The following is a 19,267-nucleotide window of genomic DNA, read 5'->3' as shown; positions in this document are numbered from 1 at the left end:
CCACATACTTAGGGTAAATGTGAATGCTTTGTCTGTATAAAAATGTGAGCTGTAATACTGTATATTACAAGTGAACATTAACAATGAAGGCTTATTTGCATAAGTGTATGACGTTCATCTTTTCAAAGCTCAATATCTGAACTCTGAATAATGTACACACTTTTAACTATACTATGGTTTAGAATGTTCATATTTGAATAGGAAAATTGGGAAATGCCTGGGGTCATTTTGCTGAATATTTGGATAGCTATGGAATGGAGTGAAAGAAAAATAAGTCACATGTAATGCACCTACTTTCAGATGTGTTTTATCCAAATTAAATTGTGGCCTTTGCTCACTGAGTGTTCTATTTTTGCTGCTGACATAAGACTGTTTGAATCTTGATATTAATTCACCCTGTATGTGTGTATATACAGGTGCCATCTGAGTTATAGTATGGGTGTATGCATGTGTTTTACCTTAGATTCACTTAGCACCCTGTCCAGAGTTGATTCCTAGTTTGAACTCAAGTGTTTCCAGAATGTGTTTTGGCACTCCTAGATCCTGAATTTGATTAAACTGGTTTTCATAATGTTACACATCTTGATATTGCATACAGCATGGCATAAGTTGACATGAACCTCCAATTGTATTAGTCACATATTTTATTTTGACTTTATTACAATTTTATAAAATATATACAGGCCTATACTTTCATACACTGGAAAATGTAATTTAGAAACTTAAATATCAGAATTAAAGTATGGTTTGTTTGCAATATATATTTTCAATCCAACATCTGTGTTGTTTACTATTATTTATATATTTATACAACTGTGTAGTAAAATAATTTAACTGAGATGTTTTGTACAAACTAAGTGTACAAATTACTATGGAATTTGTTAGCCAGGGTGTGCCACACCCACCACACAGTGAAACAGCTCAGGATTCTGGTTGGCAATCCCCCAGGCAGACATGTGGCCCAATCCTACCCCCTAGAAATGTCCATCTATCTGCTGCAGCCAGTTGTTACGTGGGTGTCCATTTGGCCTGGTCCATCTGCTGAGGTCCTCAACAATGAGGATCCTGTGAGTCAGATCACCTTTGGGGAATTATGCCTCGTGGCTGTAGTGCTGTAACTGATGCTCCCTGACAATGCAGGTAATGTGCCTCATTTGGGACTTAGTGCATAACTGCTCGTTCTACACAAAGTCAAACCAGCAGTAACCAAGGATTTTCCGAAGAGACCCCCCCATTCTCTCCAAATCCATCTACTGATTTCATAGGAAGAGTAAGTAAACCTCCCGACAAGGTTGGCATTCTCTCCGCAGACAGACACACTCTTGATTGCTGTGCCTAAGAGGTCATTAAAGGCCTGGATCTTGTTTTTTTATCAAGAACACTCGCAAGCCCAGGCACTTAGACTCCTCAATCTGACTCTCGAGCGCCCCAATCACAGCCTCCATTGACTCTGTGTAAAGATAACAGCATTGTTGGCAAAATCAAGATCATTGAATCTTTCTTCACCAACAGATGCCCCACAACCCTGTACAACACCCAGTCCATGCAAGGAGTAGAACAGAGTAGGAACAAGAATACCCGCCATGACGAACTCCAGAGTCGACTGGGAAAAATGCAGATGTTCGGTCTCCACTCTGCACGGCATTCACAGTACTAGTGTACAGGATGGCTATGATATCCAGCAACTTTGGGGGGCAGATCCCGCAAAGTCTCCGGATATCCCTCAAGGCAGCTCGATCAACTTAGTCAAATGCTTTACGAATATCGACAAAGGCTGCAAAGAAACTCTGCTGATATTCACGGTTGTGCTTCATGAGAACCCTCAGTGCCAGGATGGGTTCTCTGGTAGACTGCTTACGCATAAAACCTGACTGATGTAGTCACTGGTAAGTGAGCAAGTGATCAAAGATCCTATTGAGGATGACCCTAGCATGGACCTTTCCCAGCACTGAGAACAGTGTTTATCCCCCTGTAGTTGCCACAGTCCAGGCAATCTCCCTTCCCTTTCCAGATAGGGATGACAATTCCTGTTTTCCATCCAGTTAGGATGATGCCCTTCTCCCAGATGGATGCAAAGATTGAATGCAAGGAGGACAGCCTTACCACCAGCCTGGAGAAGTTAACCCAAGGAACCCCAGATCACTGAAGCCTTGCATAAGGACCATTTCATCACCTGCCCTGACTGCAGCTCTCTGAGGAACAGATTTGGATGTGTGTAATGCCTCAGTTCCTCTATAAGTAGGATGTGGATCACTAGACCATAGATGGTGTGTCACTTGCTCACAGATTTCTCTAACAAATGCCTCCTTATGTGGCCCTCAGAGACCTCGCAATCGTCCTTCTCAGTTCCATGTACAGACCACAGCTGCCATAAAGCCATGCACTGCAACTCCTCTCGATGATATCCAGGGTGCCCTGCAGTGGCGGCTCGTAGCTAAAATTACTGGGGGTGCTGCTCCAGAAAATTTTTAGCTTTTGTTTTAAAATTGTGTAAAAGGAAACAAACATGTATAAAAAAAAAATTTATTCAGAAACCGAAAAAAAAATTAATCAAATAGAATAGCTGGAAGCAGGATAATAATCTATTTCTACACTTTATCACATTCCAGAATATGTTTTTAAGCACAACACACGTGGAGAAAAAAAAAAAAAAAAACACTACCTTCCACCAGCACGCCAGGGTCGGCACTGCGGGATCGACAGTGCTCTCTCTCCCTCGCAGCCTCGCGTGCAGCTTCCTATGTGTGCATGCGCACAACAGCTAAACACCACGCCGCTGGAACTGTGAAGCGCACAGTTCCATACAAAGATTTTTGTATCTTTTTCATAAACTGGGGGATGGCTACTGACATTAAGCTTAAGGATTATATATTATACAAGTATAAAGAAAGTATTAAAGAAAAAAGGACTCATTATATTAAATGTTATCGATAATATCAAGTGGAAATAGGGGGTGCTGCAGTTCCACAGTGCCTATACGCGAGCTGCCACTGGTGCCCTGCAATATGAAACACCTCCTTCTGGGAACACCGACAACACCTAAATACCTCTCAGCATGTTTGCAAGTTCCTCACACAAACTGTGTGCAATCTCATTAGAAATAGCCTGTTCTTGGAGTCTGGCCAAGTTCAGCCTTATTGTCTTAGAAGGTGGTAGCCTACTGGACCTAAGCTGAATCTTCAAAGTTAGCCACAACAAGTCTGTGGTCAGAACTCACAAATTGGGCACTTCTAAAGACCCTGTAGTTCTGTAGGAGCCTCCAGCACCTGCCCAGCACAATGTGATAAATCTCCTTCACTGCACCACTAGCATTGGAGTACCAAGTCCAACAATGCGGCTCAAGGTGCTGGAACCATGATCCAGCGTTCCACAGCCCCTCACCTTTTGCAAAGTCAAGGAACATGGAGCCACTTTTACCACGGTCACCAGACCCATGGGGACCAACATAATCCTAATAGCCAGCTCTGTTAGTGCCAGTGGTCGCACTGAAGACACCCATGACCAGAGGAGTGTGACCTCAGCAGTCACCCATCAACCGAAGTTGCGAATAAAATGTCTCCCTAACTGAGACATCACTCACTGCGGTCTGGGCGTACACTGAGACAACAGACAAAGTACCCAGAGAGTGCCTTAATCTGAGTCTCATAATACTGTATGTTTGTTGAAAGGAGCAACATCAGACACCATCAGGGGGAGCCGATCTGCATTCCCAGAGTATGACAACAATCAGAGCGACCAGACCAATAAAAGCTGGCCAGTCCCAGGTCTGCGCACTTCAGAGTGCTGCCACTGAATTGCAGAGTTTATGAAGCTTCTTCAACAGAAGAGAAAGATGATCATTATGCTGGACAGATAAGATGTTCCATGGGCCATCTCAATTTGGGACCTGAGTGCCGCCATGCAGTGGGCGATGCCTCAGCACAACATCAGTTTTGATCCCCAACAGGCCTGGCCCCATTTGCTCTCCGATGGTTTTGACTCTTCCAGGGATGAAGCTCCCAATGGCTCTCCCCCATCCCCTTCATAATGCAAGCACAGCCTTCCTATGGGCAGCTGCAGCAGAGCTACTTCCACAGAGAGCAGAAAGGAGTCCTGTCTGCTGTTTTGGAGCTGCGTTAAGTTTTTACAGTTGCTAGAGTGCCAATCCTGCCACCAACCCCGAAGGTTTCCCTGCAAGTTGGAGGAATGCTTAAAGGGCCAGTTGCAGTTCAACATCATACCCAGCGTGTCATTGGGTATAATTGGGAAAATACATTAATTGGGGAAAAAACATTAGATATTGCTGTTTTATAATTTATTTTTGTAGAATTATTTTGTTTTGCTTGTTTGTAGGTTCATAACACTGAAAACACCTTTTTCCCTCAAAGTGCTGTACATAAGAGTGTTTTTTTTTTTACTTTTATTTTGTTTTTGTAGTTAATAGCTTTTTAATCTTTGGAGTCTTTTCAGCATTTTTTTAAATTTGTTTTGTTTCAGAAAGGCAATCATAAATTTGAAAATGTCTTCTAAAATGTCCACCACAAACAACATTGCGGCCGCAAGGAGACAAGTCCAGCAGCTCAGAATAGAGGCCAGCATTGAGCGAATAAAGGTACCTCCTTCCTTTGAATTATGTTTAATGTTCTTTAAAAGGAGATACTTTATCTATGTCTATTTACAGTATCTATCAAAAATAATTTTGTGCTTGTATCTCACACAAACATTTTCAACTGTTCAAGCAACCTGCTTATTTCCCCAAATGGGGCTGGATTGCTTTGTTTGTTTAAGTTTTCTCTTTGTTTCTCGGAAGCTGTTGTAGTCTGTTTGGCCTGTAGAAAGAACAAAGACATTTAAAGCAGCTTAATCCTGATCTTTGGAACAGTAGCTCTTCTTCAGTTTGACAATAGCTGCTCAACTGTTCATGTGTCCACTGTATATGGAATTTTTACATGCTGTTGAACTTGCACCTTAACAAAGCATTTATCACACGCTTCCACCCACCTTCAGATTTGAAATATTGGACCTCTTGCACTTCATGTGTTATTTAATCTGCTCCATGTAGTCATCACTTTGTGGCTATTGCTACAAAGCTGAACTTGTCTTGCATATTTATGTATAGTAAAATGCAGGTGTTTGTTTGCTGTGTCAGAAACTGAATCCCTTTGATTTATTTAGGTTTCAAAGGCATCTGCAGACTTGATGAACTACTGCTATGACTATGCCAAGAACGACCCCCTACTGGTGGGCATTCCTACTTCTGACAACCCTTTCAAGGACAAGAAGCCGTGTACCATATTGTAGTGTTAAATTGAACTTTGTGGGTTTTTTTATGTTTGCTTTTTTTTTAAGGACGAAAAAAATGAACTTAATCTCTTTTATTACTCTTTTTTTTTCTTTTTTAAGGCCCCCTGGAACCCACTGTAAGTGAATTTATTGATAGATTGGTTAAACTGATTTAATTATATATTTCATTTCTTGTACAAATACAAGCCAAAAGTGACCATTTCTGAAATTAGTGTAAACAGAACTAATATTTGTGGGAATTCTGAGCTGCTTGAATGGTTTTAATTATATTGTTCTGTGGCCAAGACCAAAGCTGCCTCTTAATTGTTTATCATACTTACAATGGGAAAGGAAAATGTCTTAGTAGTTTTTCTTTTAAATAGGTGCAAAAGGTACTTACTTTATACTGATTATGTAGTCTCTTGAATTTCACCTAAAATGTGTATGATAAACATCATTTTTTATCTAATAATACTATGCTTATTTACATTTAAAATATTTTTGAGATGACATTTCGTAAAATTTTCCTACACAATTTATCTGCCTAAATTTTTTTTTTTTTTTTTTTTTTACAAAAGTGATAAATCTTTTTGAAATATATTCTCTATTCATCTGTGACAGTGAAGATGGCAGCAGTGCTGTGCCCTTTTCATTAAAGATTTTAATTACATTAGAATGACTGTGGCACTCCAGGGAAAATAAGATCAGATATTCTTCAGGACTGTTGCTGAGAAAACAACAGGCCTTACAGTTTCCAAAACATCACAGTTCCAATACATTAATTCATTCACTTCACATGAGATGCAGACTACCAAATGTACACTCTAAGTAGCATCTAAACATCTACACGTCAATTACAACACTTATCACAATTACAAGTATTTGAAATTCATTTCCATCAACACATCTGAATAACTAGACATACACACTTACATACATACATAACTTTATAAGTAGAAACACTCAAGGGTATGTACACGTGGTTGCATTACAATACCACATTTTTTCACTTTTATTGAGGCACATGTACAACAGAAGCAGATTAAGGAATTCAGTAAAATGTGTGTCATGTGCAAAAGAGGAAACTTTGTACACTTAGTAACACTATTAAAGTGTCCACTCACAGACCTCTCATGATTAAGAATCCAACATGCACCTGCAGCACTACTTGAATAGCTAAATATCCATATTGTCCTAGTGTGTATATAAACACAGGGAACTCCAGTTTCTGTATTACATCTTGCCTGCAGAAGGGGCCCGAGTTTCCTTGAAAGCTTGCATATTGTAAGCCAATAAAAGGTGTAATTTTGCTTGACTTTTCACTACACTTAAAACATCCATCCATCCATCCAATTTCCAACCCGCTGAATCCGAACACAGGGTCACGGGGGTCTGCTGGAGCCAATCCCAGCCAACACAGGGCACAAGGCAGGAAACAATCCTGGGCAGGGTGCCAGCCCACCGCAGGACACACACAAACACACCCACACACCAAGCACACACTAGGGCCAGTTGAGAATCACCAATCCACCTAACCTGCATGTCTTTGGACTGTGGGAGGAAACCGGAGCGCCCGGAGGAAACCCACGCAGACACGGGGAGAACATGCAAACTCCACGCAGGGAGGACCCGGGAATCGAACCCAGGACACTTAAAACAATTAAGCCTTTATTAGAAAACATCTCATAAACATAAACAATACTAAACACTGTGCAAATATAAAACACTAATCAAAATCAGTTCATGTATCCTCTACCCACTTCGCATGAAAGTATTACACTAAAAAAACTAATAGTGCACAATTCTTCAGGGTTGAATTTCATAACAAGCATTTTAGTCCTGCTACAGAGACTTAGAGATTGTGAATACATGAAGTCTTCTTGGTATCTACTTAAATGTTGTGAAAACCAAAGTATTTTTATTTTAATCTGAAAATCCTATTAAACTGCTGTAGTCGCTATACAATTTCTTATCTGATATTATACTTTTTAATCCTTGGTTTCTAAATGATAAAGTGGGCAGTCAGTTTGATTGTGAATTTGTAGGTAATTTAATATATGTTAAATTGGTGTTATAATTATTGGTATGTTTTGTATCTGTGCCAGTTTTTCATTAATATTAGCAAATACTTATGGGCTTTGAAACAGTTCTTCCATAAAACAACTTCCTAATCTGTTAATATTCCAGATTAAGATTTCAGGATTCCAGTAAAAGATGAACTTTTTCACAAAATATAAGTACACCCCTCATTTGTCAGTATTAATTTAGTATCTAAATTGCAGAAAAAATGACACCTGTTTTACTAAGCAAACTGTTTTTTTTAACCTTGGTTAGGATTTGTGCACTAGTGTTGAGAACTCCACCTTTTGTGCTGTCTTATTAAAGTCTGATTGTATAGATAAACTTGAGACATACTATACAGTTTATTTGTACTCTGTGTTTAGAAACCATATGTGTAGCTAGAATAATCAACACATTCCAGTTATAACTAGTGACTTCTTGGAAAATACTGCTATGGATCTGGGGCCTCAAAAAAAACACAGATAAGGTGAGGCCACAAGTGATGTAGGTTCAAAGGCACATGTTCATTCATTCTCATAATAATCGCATTGTAAGAAAATATGTACATCAATGCAAAGAGGGCAAAGACTGCAGTGTTTCAGTTATATCTGGTATGTTTACACTTACTCAATGTTATTTTCAAAGCTTTTCATTGGAATATCACAAAAATCCCTCTTGCATACGGACTGTTTTAATACAACATTGCAGTCACACACTTTCTTGGAGTTTAAGGTAACAGAGACACAGTTAAGGTCTCATTAGGTCCAACAAAGGAATGGATCTGTTTCTGACTTAAAAGTACTGAGCACAGAGCTGCCACATTTTACTTTAATTGCATAATCAGGGTGAAAAACATATTACTTGAATTTATTTGTTTGAAAAATTTGAGCCAGTTTAGTTTTGCTTTACTCTTTGAATCTGGTTATGTGGACTCTTTAGAAAAAAGTTATACTATTCACTCTGATTACTGTTAAACCTTGGGATTTTAAAACTATATATTCTATAATATATAGGCATCAGAGTATGGTAGTTAAAACCAGAAGTTCTGGAAAATAAAGGTGAATAAGCACAACACTACATTTATGAGTGGAATTGCTAAGAATAATAATGTAAATACCTGTATTTTCTAAGTTGACACACTTGGCTAAATTACCTCCATTAATGTTTGTGAAAGCAGACTACAGTGTTTTGTACCATGTAATATGTCATTGATGAAAATGCAAGAAAATCTCTGAATCAAGAGTTAGATTTATATAATTGCACTATTTTTTACAGAAATAAGCACACAGTGTCATTTTTCATTTTTTCCTCCCCACATTACATCACACATACACAGCACATGGCACCTGTTCCTCATGAATGTGGCAGTTTTGCTTCTAGAGTAATAGAGTGCCTCACCTCATGTATTCAGATCTTTAAAATGCATTGCATGTTATTTTTGTAGCAGTGTTGTCAAAGGATGATATGGAGGTCAGACACTTTCTCTATCTTAATTTATGTTCACTGTATGAGCGTAGTTTCTTTGCTGTGTAAAACAGGCATCTTATAACCCTTTGATAAATTATAAAATGTAATTTTAGAAGGACATCTCTTAAAGATTTTTTCTATACTTCCCAATATTATTTTGCCAATATGCTGTAGGTTACAGGTACCATAATAAATTTCTGGTGATATTTTTTTAAATTCTAAGCAAAATAAATCAGTCTTTTTTAATATTGTAATTGTAGTTTTGTTTAGAACTGTTTGTGTTAAAATCAATATATAATTTGTCTAATGATTTCATTAAAGAAATTACAAGCATTGTTGCTTTGTATAACTTCTGTATTATTCAATTAAAACAAGATAATATTCAGATGACCTAATAAAGTTTTACATCTGTTTTTGATTGCTATACTATTGCAGCTGCATTCGTAAGTTACTGACTATTGATAATCCTTTCTTACATTTGAATTTAGTGCTGGTGCCTTTCACAATTTTACAGAACCTGTGTATCCAGTTTTAAATTGAGTGGAACTGGAGTCTATGCAATCAATCCTACAAAAAGAGATGTTCAAGAAGAAAAAGAAGAGAAAGGAATCATCATATAAACAACCTTACAGTACCTAGTAGCATGCCAAGCTTAGCTGTCCTCTCCAACAAAGTTACATTAGTAATCTGAAACAGTGTTAACTTATAGAGCTGCAGTAGTAATAGTAATAGTAAATTTTTCAAGTGTGTATATAAAATGCTGACTGAATAAATGAGATTTAACATAACATTCCCAAACATGCTTAATTCATTTTAGGGTCACAGGGGGATGAAGTCTATCCCAAACACACTAAGCACAAGGCAGATAACAGCTCTGAACAGGGTGTCAGTCCATTGCATGGCCCAATCACAACCAAGCTTGGCCATTTTGGAAAGTTCAATTAATCAAACACAGATATCTTTAGAGAATGTGAGAGGAACATTAGAGTACCTAAAGAGAAATCCATTCTAGATAGGAGGAGAACATGAAAACTCCACATGTACAAGTACAAATACAGGGTGTATGATTCTAATTCAAGATACTGGATCTCTCTGGCAGTAGTGCTTAATATTCTGCCATTCTGAATGGCACTAAATATATATATATATAATATAAAAATAAATTTCCTGTCCTGGAAAGCAAAAAGCAAATCTACAATACGTGATCTTCTCGTAAGACATCTTAAAGACCTGCAAGACCAAAGACACGCCCTACTTACAATCTATCAAATAGGACAATAGGCAGCAAAACATTCAGTCTTGTGACGGATTTGAGCACACACAGATCCAGGGCTGAAAGCGCATATAAAGCGTATAAGGTACGTTATAAATTAAATGTCGACATCTAAGCGAAGAAGAAAGCAGCGCGGAGAAAAGAGACTCAAATGCGTTGGACAGAAAAAAGAACAAAAAAGAATATTCGAGGTGCATATTCAGAAAATAAGGAAAGTAATTATAAGCCTGGAACAAGTGGAATTGAAAAAAAAGCATGTCCAATCCGGCTCAGAATTAAAAGACAATGAGTAAAAGAAAGTAGAACTTCATAAAGACGTTTACAAACGTTGACGCTAAACACATGCTGAGCAGGTTAGATACTATGAAACCAGTGATATTAGAAAGGCTCAAAAAAAAAAAAAAACGGCGCTATACACATGTGGAGAAAGTTGAAGGATATGAAAGTAGGAAAATTAGAAATATAAATATAAAAAAAGAAAGTAAAGATCGCAGTAGCACAAACAAACAAACTGCCTCATTTAACTATGCACCAGTCTAACTTTGGTTTTGCACAATAATTACTACACTATTGCACCTTAACACTTAATACTACTTTATTCACATAATTGTACTTATTTATTATGTTCTACTATACTGTTACCTTTCAATCTATGACTTTTTGTTAATCTAACTGATATTCTTCTAACTTTGCACAGTTTTTGAAAAGCAGATCAGGATGCATTTCTCTGCATGTTGTCCTGTATAACTATTCATGTGACAAATAAAGAATCTTGAGAATTTCAAAAACGGAGTTTACCGCACATGCATTTATTAGTTACTTTGTTCATGTATATATATTTATCTGTCTGCTTATTTAAAAAGCTACATTTACCCCAGGAGTCAAAAACGTTCTGTCTAGCCCTTGTACAAAAACCTAGACAAAAGCTGGGGTATCACCTTGGTAACCCCATGTACTTTTGGAACTGTGAGAGGAAAATAGCATGACTTTACAGACAGGAGTCCAATTACTTTTTTACTTTGTAAAAAAAAAAATTATTAACTGATGATGATGTAGATCGTTTTGTCTGTCCTGAAATTCAAAACAGAGAAATCTATCCTGACCTCATTAAAAAGAATCAGCATATTGGTACTCACAAGATTACAAATATTGTTTTTACAGAAGTTCTGAAATAAAAGTGAAACTAAAAAAAAACTTAAAAGTGTGTATCCGGAAAACCAAACACGGGGGTTGGTGAGCGAAGCCCCCTAGTGTATATATATATATATATATATATATATATATATATATATATATATATATATATGTAATACAGGTGCTGGTCTAGAATATGACAAAGTTGATTTATTTCAGTTAATTCCATTCAGAAAGAGAAACTTGTATATTAGATTCATTCATTACACACAGACTGATGTATTTCAAATGTTTATTTCTTTTAATGTTGATGATTATAACTGACAACTAATGAAAGTCCCAAATTCAGTATCTCGGAAAATTAGAATTATCAATAAAGACCAATGCAAAAAAAGGATTTTTAGAAATGTTGGCCAACTGAAAGGTATGAACATGAAAAGTATGAGCATGTACACCACTTAATATTTAGTTGGGGCTCCTTTGGCCTGGATTACTGCAGCAATGTGGCGTGGCATGGAGTCGATCAGTCTGTGGCACTGCTCAGGTGTTATGAGAGCCCATGTTGCTCTGATAGTGGCCTTCAGCTCTTCTGAATTGTAGGGTCTGGCGTATTGCATCTTCCTCTTCACAATACCCCATAGATTTTCTATGGGGTTAAGGTCAGGCGAGTTTGCTGGCCAATCAAGAACAGGGATACCATGGTCCTTAAACCAGGTACTGGTAGCTTTGGCACTGTGTACAGGTGCCAGGTCCTGTTGGAAAATGAAATCTGCATCTCCATAAAGTTCGTTAGCAGCAGGAAGCATGAAGTGCTCTAAAACTTCCTGGTAGACGGCTGCGTTGACCTTGGACCTCAGAAAACACAATGGACCAACACCAGCTGATGACATGGCACCCCAAACCATCACTGACTGTGGAAACTTTACACTGGACCTCACACAACGTGAATTCTGTGCCTCTCCTCTCTTCCTCCAGACTCCGGGACCTTGATTTCCAAAGGAAATGCAAAATTTACTTTCATCAGAGAACATAACTTTGGACCACTCAGCAGCAGTCCAGTCCTTTTTGTCTTTAGCCCAGGCGAGACGCTTCTGACGCTGTCTCTTGTTCAAGAGTGGCTTGACACAAAGAATGCGACAGCTGAAACCCATGTCTTGCATACGTCTGTGCGTGGTGGTTCTTGAAGCATTGACTCCAGCTGCAGTCCACTCTTTGTGAATCTCCCCCACATTTTTGAATGGGTTTTGTTTCACAATCCTCTCCAGGGTGCGGTTATCCCTATTGCTTGTACACTTTTTTCTACCACATCTTGTCCTTCCCTTCGCCTCTCTATTAATGTGCTTGGACACAGAGCTCTGTGAACAGCCAGCCTCTTTAGCAATGACCTTTTGTGTCTTGCCCTCCTTGTGCAAGGTGTCAATGGTCGTCTTTTGGACAACTGTCAAGTCAGCAGTCTTCCCCATGATTGTGTAGCCTACAGAACTAGACTGAGAGACAATTTAAAGGCTTTTGCAGGTGTTTTGAGTTAATTAGCTGATTTAGAGTGTGGAACCAGTTGTCTTCAATATTGAACCTTTTCACAATATTCTAATTTTCCGAGATACTGAATTTGGGACTTTCATTAGTTGTCAGTTATAATCATCAACATTAAAAGAAATAAACATTTGAAGTACATCAGTCTGTGTGTAATGAATGAATCTAATATACAAGTTTCACTTTTTGAATGGAATTACTGAAATAAATTAACTTTGTCATGATATTCTAATTTTATGACCTGCACCTGTATATATACTTTTTTTAAAATAAATGATCCATCCATCCATTTTCCTAACGGCCTTATCCAGGGCAGAGTCGTTGGGCAGCTAGTGCTAATCGTCGATTACGTCGACTAATCGTTGCAGCCCTATGGGCAGCTGGAGTCTATCTCAGCAATCATAGGGTGCAAGAAAAGGAACAATACCAGAACAGGTTGCCAGTCCAGCACAGGCCGAACACACATGCACAAGGCAATTTAACAACACCAGTTAATTTAACCTGCATGTCTTTAAACTGGGGTGTGTAAATATAACTTCATGCCAAAACTTTCACATATCTGATATTAATAGTGAAATATTTTTTCTCACATTTCATATTATTAAAAAACAACTGATGTGAAGTCAAGCTCGGTATGTGCAGACACAGTTGCATACCTCTTCCTTTTCCCGATGCTTGAATTAGTAACAGGTTAGTTAAATGTTCTTACTAACCGTAAGTATAAAATTCAAGCAACGAAAACAAGGGTAATCTACATAAAAATGAAGTACCCTGTGGCATGTACTGTTGTGTACAAAGCAAATAAACATTTAGTCAATACTTTTTACTATACAAAAATTACAGTTCTATTATCTATAGATTATAATGATTTAATACATATTTGCTGTCTCTATAATTTACTAGGGTCACCAAACTTCAAGGTGACGGGGATAGGCTCTATTTCAGGCCATGCATCCCAATAAATAACTGAAGAATATCAAAATGTTTTAACAGGCTACCCATCCAATCCATCACTACATATGTAGAATAGCAGGTACAAAACTCCAAAGGGGGACCTACATACCCCAGCTCGCAGTTCAATGTAATATACATATAACAGTGTGGTCAAACCTGCAATGGGGAAAGCCTAATTAAGAACTTGTGTTGAATTTGACCAAGAAGAAGGCAAATAGACAGTACTGCCATTTATTTGTGTCCACGTCAAGCACTGTGTAGAATCCAATGTGTCCATTTATGAATTTTTTTTTTGTCTGTGTCATGATCCCTTACTGTTGATCATAGAAAGTAGCCGTTGAACAAAGGAGTATGGATTTTTTGTGGGTATACAGTACATGCTACACTATTGTTCTGGTTTGGTACTTTAAAAATTTGGTCATCCTATAATTTACCATCAGAGGGCCACATTCACCTGATAACCATAATGGTCACTCACTGTAATAAAGTTTGACTTTCAATATTTGTCATTACTGAATAACTTTGCAAATTCATACAGCCAGACATATTCAAGTCAAGTCAAGTTGTGGAGCATGTACTGGTACAGTGCGTTGCCGCACCCACCACACAACAAAAACACTCAGGATCCCGTTTGGCAACCCCCCAGGCAGACACGCGGTCCAGTCCCGCCCTCCGGAAATGACCCTCTATCTGCCGCAGCCAGGTGTTACGTGGGCAACCCCTTGGCCTGGTCCAGCCATTCGGGACCCCAACAATGAGGATCCTACAGGCTGGATCACCCTCAGGAAAACGCGCCACATGGTCGTAGTGCTGTAACTGATGCTTCCTCACAATGCAGGTAATGTGCGTCATTCGGGACTCCAACTGCTCATGCGACACAAAGTCAAGCCAACGGTACCCAAGGATTTTCCGGAGAGACACAGTACCAAAGGAGTCCAGTCTTCGTCTCAGGTCACTGGATAGTGTCCTTGTCTTGCAACCATATAGCAAGACAGGAAGCACCAGGACTCTAAAGACTTGGACTTTCATCCTTTTGCATAGATATTGGGAGCGCCACACACTCCTTTCCAGCAACCTCATGACCCCCCCTGCTCTCTCAATCCGTCTACTGACTTTATAGGAAGAGTCACCAGAGACATGAATGTCACTGCCAAGGTAAGTAAACCTCTCAACAAGGTCAACACTCTTTCTGCAAACAGACACACTGCTGATGGCTGTGCCCAAGAGGTCATTAAAGGCTTGGACCTTAGTTTTTATCCAGGACACTGGCAAGCCCAGACACTCAGGCTCCTCGCTCAGTCTCTCGAGTGCCCCAATCAGAGTCTCCATTGACTCCGCGAAGATCACAGCAGCATCAGCAAAGTCAAGATCCTTGAATCTTTCTTCACCAACAGATGCCCCACAGCCGCTGGACCCCACGACCTTGCCCAACACCCAGTCCATACAAGCATTGAACAGAGTAGGAGCAGAAACACACCCCTGAAGAACCCCAGAATCAACTGGGAAAAAAACAGAGGTTCTGCCTTCACTCTGCACAGCACTCAGAGTACCAGTGTACAGGCCGCTCATGATATCCAGCAACCTCGAGGGGATCCCACGAACCCTCAGGATGTCCCACAGGGCAGCTCGATCAGGGCAGCTCGATCAGCTTCACGAAAATCGACAAAGGCTGCAAAGAAACTCTGCTGATATTTGTGTTTGCACTCCATGAGAACCTTCAGTGCCAGGATGTGGTCAATGGTAGACTTCTTAGGCATAAAACTAGACTGTTCCGGTCGCTGGTAAGTGAGCAAGTGATCACGGATCCTATTGAGGACAACCCTACCAAGGACCTTACCCGGCACCAAGAGCAGTGTTATCCCCCTGTAGTTGCTGCAATCCAGGCGATCACCCTTCCCTTTCCAGATAGGGACGACAAGTCCCGTTTTCCAGTCAGTTGGGATGATGCCAATCTCCCAAATGGAAACAACGGTTGCTTGCAATACCAGGAGGACAGCCTTACCACCAGCCTGGAGAAGTTCACCCAGGATACCACAGATACCTGCAGCCTTTCCTCCCCTCTGCTGGTTCACCACCTGTGCAATCTCAGTGAGATTGGATGGTTCACAGCTAATTGGAGGATCAGCCTCAAGAACCATGGAACCAGAGATATCCATCGTCCTAGCCAGATGATCAGCTTTGAACAACTGCTCAAAGTACCCAGACCAGCGGGTCACAACTGCAGTGTCATCCGTAAGGACTGTTCTATCAGCTGCCCTGACTGCGACCCTCCGAGGAACAGATTCAGATGTGCATAATGCTTTGATTCCTCTGTAAGCAGGACGTGGGTCAGTAGACCACAGATGGTGTGTCACTTGCTCACAGATTCCTCTAACAAACACCTCTTTATCTGCCCTCAGAGCCCTCGCTGCCCTCCTTCTCTGTTCCCGGTACAGACCAGACTTGCCATTGAGCCGGGCACCCTGCGAGATGAAACACCTCCTTCTGGGAGCACCAGTAACACCAACAAAACCCTCAGCAACCTTCAGGGTCTTGTCACGGAAGGTCCCCCACATCACATTAGGATCAGCAGTTGCACCCAAATCTGCAAGTTCCTCACACAAACTGCATGCAAACTCGTTAGAAACAGCCTGGTCTTGGAGTCTGGCCAGGTCCAGACTCATTTTCCTAGTAGGTGGTAACCTACTGGACCTAAGCTGGATCCTAAGAGTAGCAACAAGTGGTCAGAATTCACAAACTGGGCACTTCTATAGACCCTGCAGTTTTGCAAGAGCCTCCAGTGTCTGATCACAAGGATGTGATTGATCTCCTTGACCGCACCACCAGTATTGGAGTACCAAGTCCAACAATGCAGCTCAGGTCGCTGGAACCAGGATCAAGTGATTCACGGCCCCTGAACTTTTGCAAAGTCAAGGAACATAGAACCACCATGGTGACTGAGACAATCCTCATATCCAGCCCTGTCAGTGCCAGTGGCTGCGTTGAAGTCACCCATGACCAGAGGAGTGTTCATATTAAAGCAAAGAAGGAATTAATTAGAAAGATTTTTTGTTTTTATTATTATTTAGGTTATGTTAAATGGCGATTGCAAATAGTCACTGTGTGTGAATATGGTGTGTGAGTGAGAGATAGAGAGATTGTAAGTGGCCTTTGTGATAGACTACACTCCTGTCTTTTGCCCAATCCTGGTGAGATAAATTTTGGCCTCAACAAGACTCAAATGGATTAAGAAGGAACCAGCCTAGTGAACTCAATCCATTGAAGGGTACACTACCTGCACTGTCCACGAACACTTAAGACCTTACTGCATTTATTCACAAATCTTGTTTTACATCCTCAAAGTATCCTGTATTACAAAAAATTAATAAAGAGAATTTTGCTGGGGAGTCATTGATCCCCAGTAAAGTTTTCATTTGAATTAATTGAACTGTATTAATTACACTACAAGAAGTAACTTGTTAAACAAGTCACATTTATGAATATAATATTTCTCCTTTACAGATTTCTCCTTTTAATTTCACATTTCCAGATTTTTTTATTGAAATATTTCTGTCTCCTTCTGTCTTAAAAAAAAAAAAGATTAATGTTTTCAGGTATTTCAAACATCCTTTTTTATGTTTATTCCTCTTCAAGTTTGTTAGAAGTGCAAACCTGTCGCAGAATTCAGACCTAATGAACAATGCTGCACATCTTCTCTCTGACACACTATCATTGAGTAATTTTAGCAAACTAATTATTCAAAGAAAGTGTGTCAAACACTACTGGGACTCCTTAATACCTACCACAGTACACTTTAATAATGCCTCACTATGATTGCTCTCTTATCCTTAGCCAAGACACAAGTTTATTTACCCCGTTATTTTTGGTAATCCTTGTGTGTGTTTGAGTGAGGTTGTTCTTTATTATAGTATTTCTGCAAAGGTTATGTTTCCTTATGGGACAAATAAAGTTCTATCTATTTATCTACCTACAATATCTATAAAATGTATTCACGTTTTATGTTATACAACATTGAAACACAGAGGATTTAATTTGACAATCAACAGAAAAAGACTCTAAAATGTCAAGGTGATAAATGATCTCTGCTAAGTTTTTTCAATTAATTACAAATATAAACACAAAATGAATGACATAAGTATTCACCTCTTTAATATGATACTCCTAAACCATCACTGGTGCAGCAAATTAGTTTTAGAAGTCAAAGAAATATTTTAATGGGGATCACCTATCTATAATTGGTTGAGTTTCAGTTGATTATAGTATTAATGCACCCGTACCTGGAAGGTCCAACTTGCAGTGAGTCAGCATTGTGGCCAAACCTACATAATGGAGATAAGAAGATATCCAGATCATGGAATATCCCTTGGAGTCCAGTTAAATCTGTCATAAAGAAATGGATATAGCATGGCAGAGCTGTAAATCTGCCTAGAGCAGGCCATCCACAAAAACTAAAAGTGCCTTGAGTATGGGAAAGGTGCTATATAAATAAATATATTATTATTTATTAAGGCAGCTAGTGAAGGAAGCCATCAAGAGACATGCTAACTCCAAAAAAGTTACAAGTGGCTTAACATTGGAAATAATGTGTAGACAACATCTGTTACCCAAGTGTTTCACCAGTCACAGCTTTACAAAATAATACCAACTTTAAAAAAGGGAGATGAGACCTTGGATAGTTTGCCAGACAGGACATGGGAGACTCTGAAGTCAGCTAGAAGAACATTCTATGGGCTGCCAAGATGGCTTTTGGCCATCAGCTTAGCATCAACCTTGGTGTAAGAAAGTGCACATTATCAAAAACACACAATCCCCGAAGGAGATGGTTTAAAAACAACAATGTTAATATCCCGGAGTGGCTGAGTCAGAGTCCACATTTCAATCCAGTTAAACATTTGTGGCTGAACTTAAAAAATGCTGTTCACGTTCATTCACCATGCAGCCTGACAAAACATGAGCAGTTCTGCAAAGAAGAATGGGGTAAACTGCAGTGTCCAGATGTGCAAAGGTGATAGAGAGAGACCTGTTTACACAGACTTGAAACTGTCATGGCTGCCAAAGAACGTTGCATCTACTAAATTGACTTGAAGAGTGAGAATACTCACACGATCAATTATTTTGTGTTTTATATTTACAATTAATTTAAAATACTTTCCAGAGATCTGTTTTCACTTTGACATTAAGCAGTCTATTTCTATTTCAGTCTATAAATGGGAAACTTCCAATAGATTGAATACTCTTTATAGGCACTGTGTGTCTAAGCATGCCAGTCTACAACTGGGCACTATATATTAATTCCATTTTGTTTTTTTTAAATAGTAACACTATAAAAATGGGTTGAAATACTTAAATCAGACTAAGCAGGAGTCTAATAAACTGCTGTGATACTGCATTTGAAGGCTGAGTGACTGAACAACTAAAAGGTTAATAATGAAACACCTGGTCTCCTCAATTCGTGTCTAAGAATTCTGAAATAAATTTTGATTTTTATCACACTAAAAAGTTTTTGATGACCAACATGTAGAAATGGTGAAAGGGAGCAAATCTTACAGTGCCTGTAGTGGGACTAATGATGAAAAAGGACCA

At 39.2% G+C, this 19,267-nt stretch overlaps 1 protein-coding gene and 1 long non-coding RNA gene across 4 annotated transcripts in view; both read left to right on the top strand.

Moving 5' to 3' along the window:
• The window catches only part of LOC114659191 (guanine nucleotide-binding protein G(I)/G(S)/G(O) subunit gamma-12-like), a 284,521-nt gene extending 274,943 nt beyond the window's left edge, over positions 1-9,578 (top strand). For all 3 annotated transcript variants that reach the window (XM_051932780.1, XM_051932782.1, XM_028811513.2), the window contains 2 exons: positions 4,477-4,591; positions 5,155-9,578. In XM_051932780.1, the coding sequence (XP_051788740.1) occupies positions 4,499-4,591; positions 5,155-5,280 (219 nt within the window). In that variant the 5' untranslated portion in view covers positions 4,477-4,498 and the 3' untranslated portion in view covers positions 5,281-9,578. The remainder of the gene's footprint in view (positions 1-4,476; positions 4,592-5,154) is intronic.
• A 3,439-nt stretch (positions 9,579-13,017) lies between these two features.
• On the top strand, positions 13,018-13,301 carry LOC127529399 (uncharacterized). Its single transcript, XR_007936078.1, has 2 exons — positions 13,018-13,047; positions 13,099-13,301. It is a non-coding gene; the product is annotated as an uncharacterized LOC127529399 (long non-coding RNA).
• Positions 13,302-19,267: the final 5,966 nt, after the last annotated feature.

This window comes from Erpetoichthys calabaricus, chromosome 10, assembly GCF_900747795.2.
Source record: "Erpetoichthys calabaricus chromosome 10, fErpCal1.3, whole genome shotgun sequence".
In the NCBI taxonomy this organism is placed as follows: Eukaryota; Metazoa; Chordata; class Cladistia; order Polypteriformes; family Polypteridae; genus Erpetoichthys; species Erpetoichthys calabaricus.
Note: the sequence above shows the minus strand (reverse complement) of the source record. Positions and strands in the feature narration are given on the sequence as shown.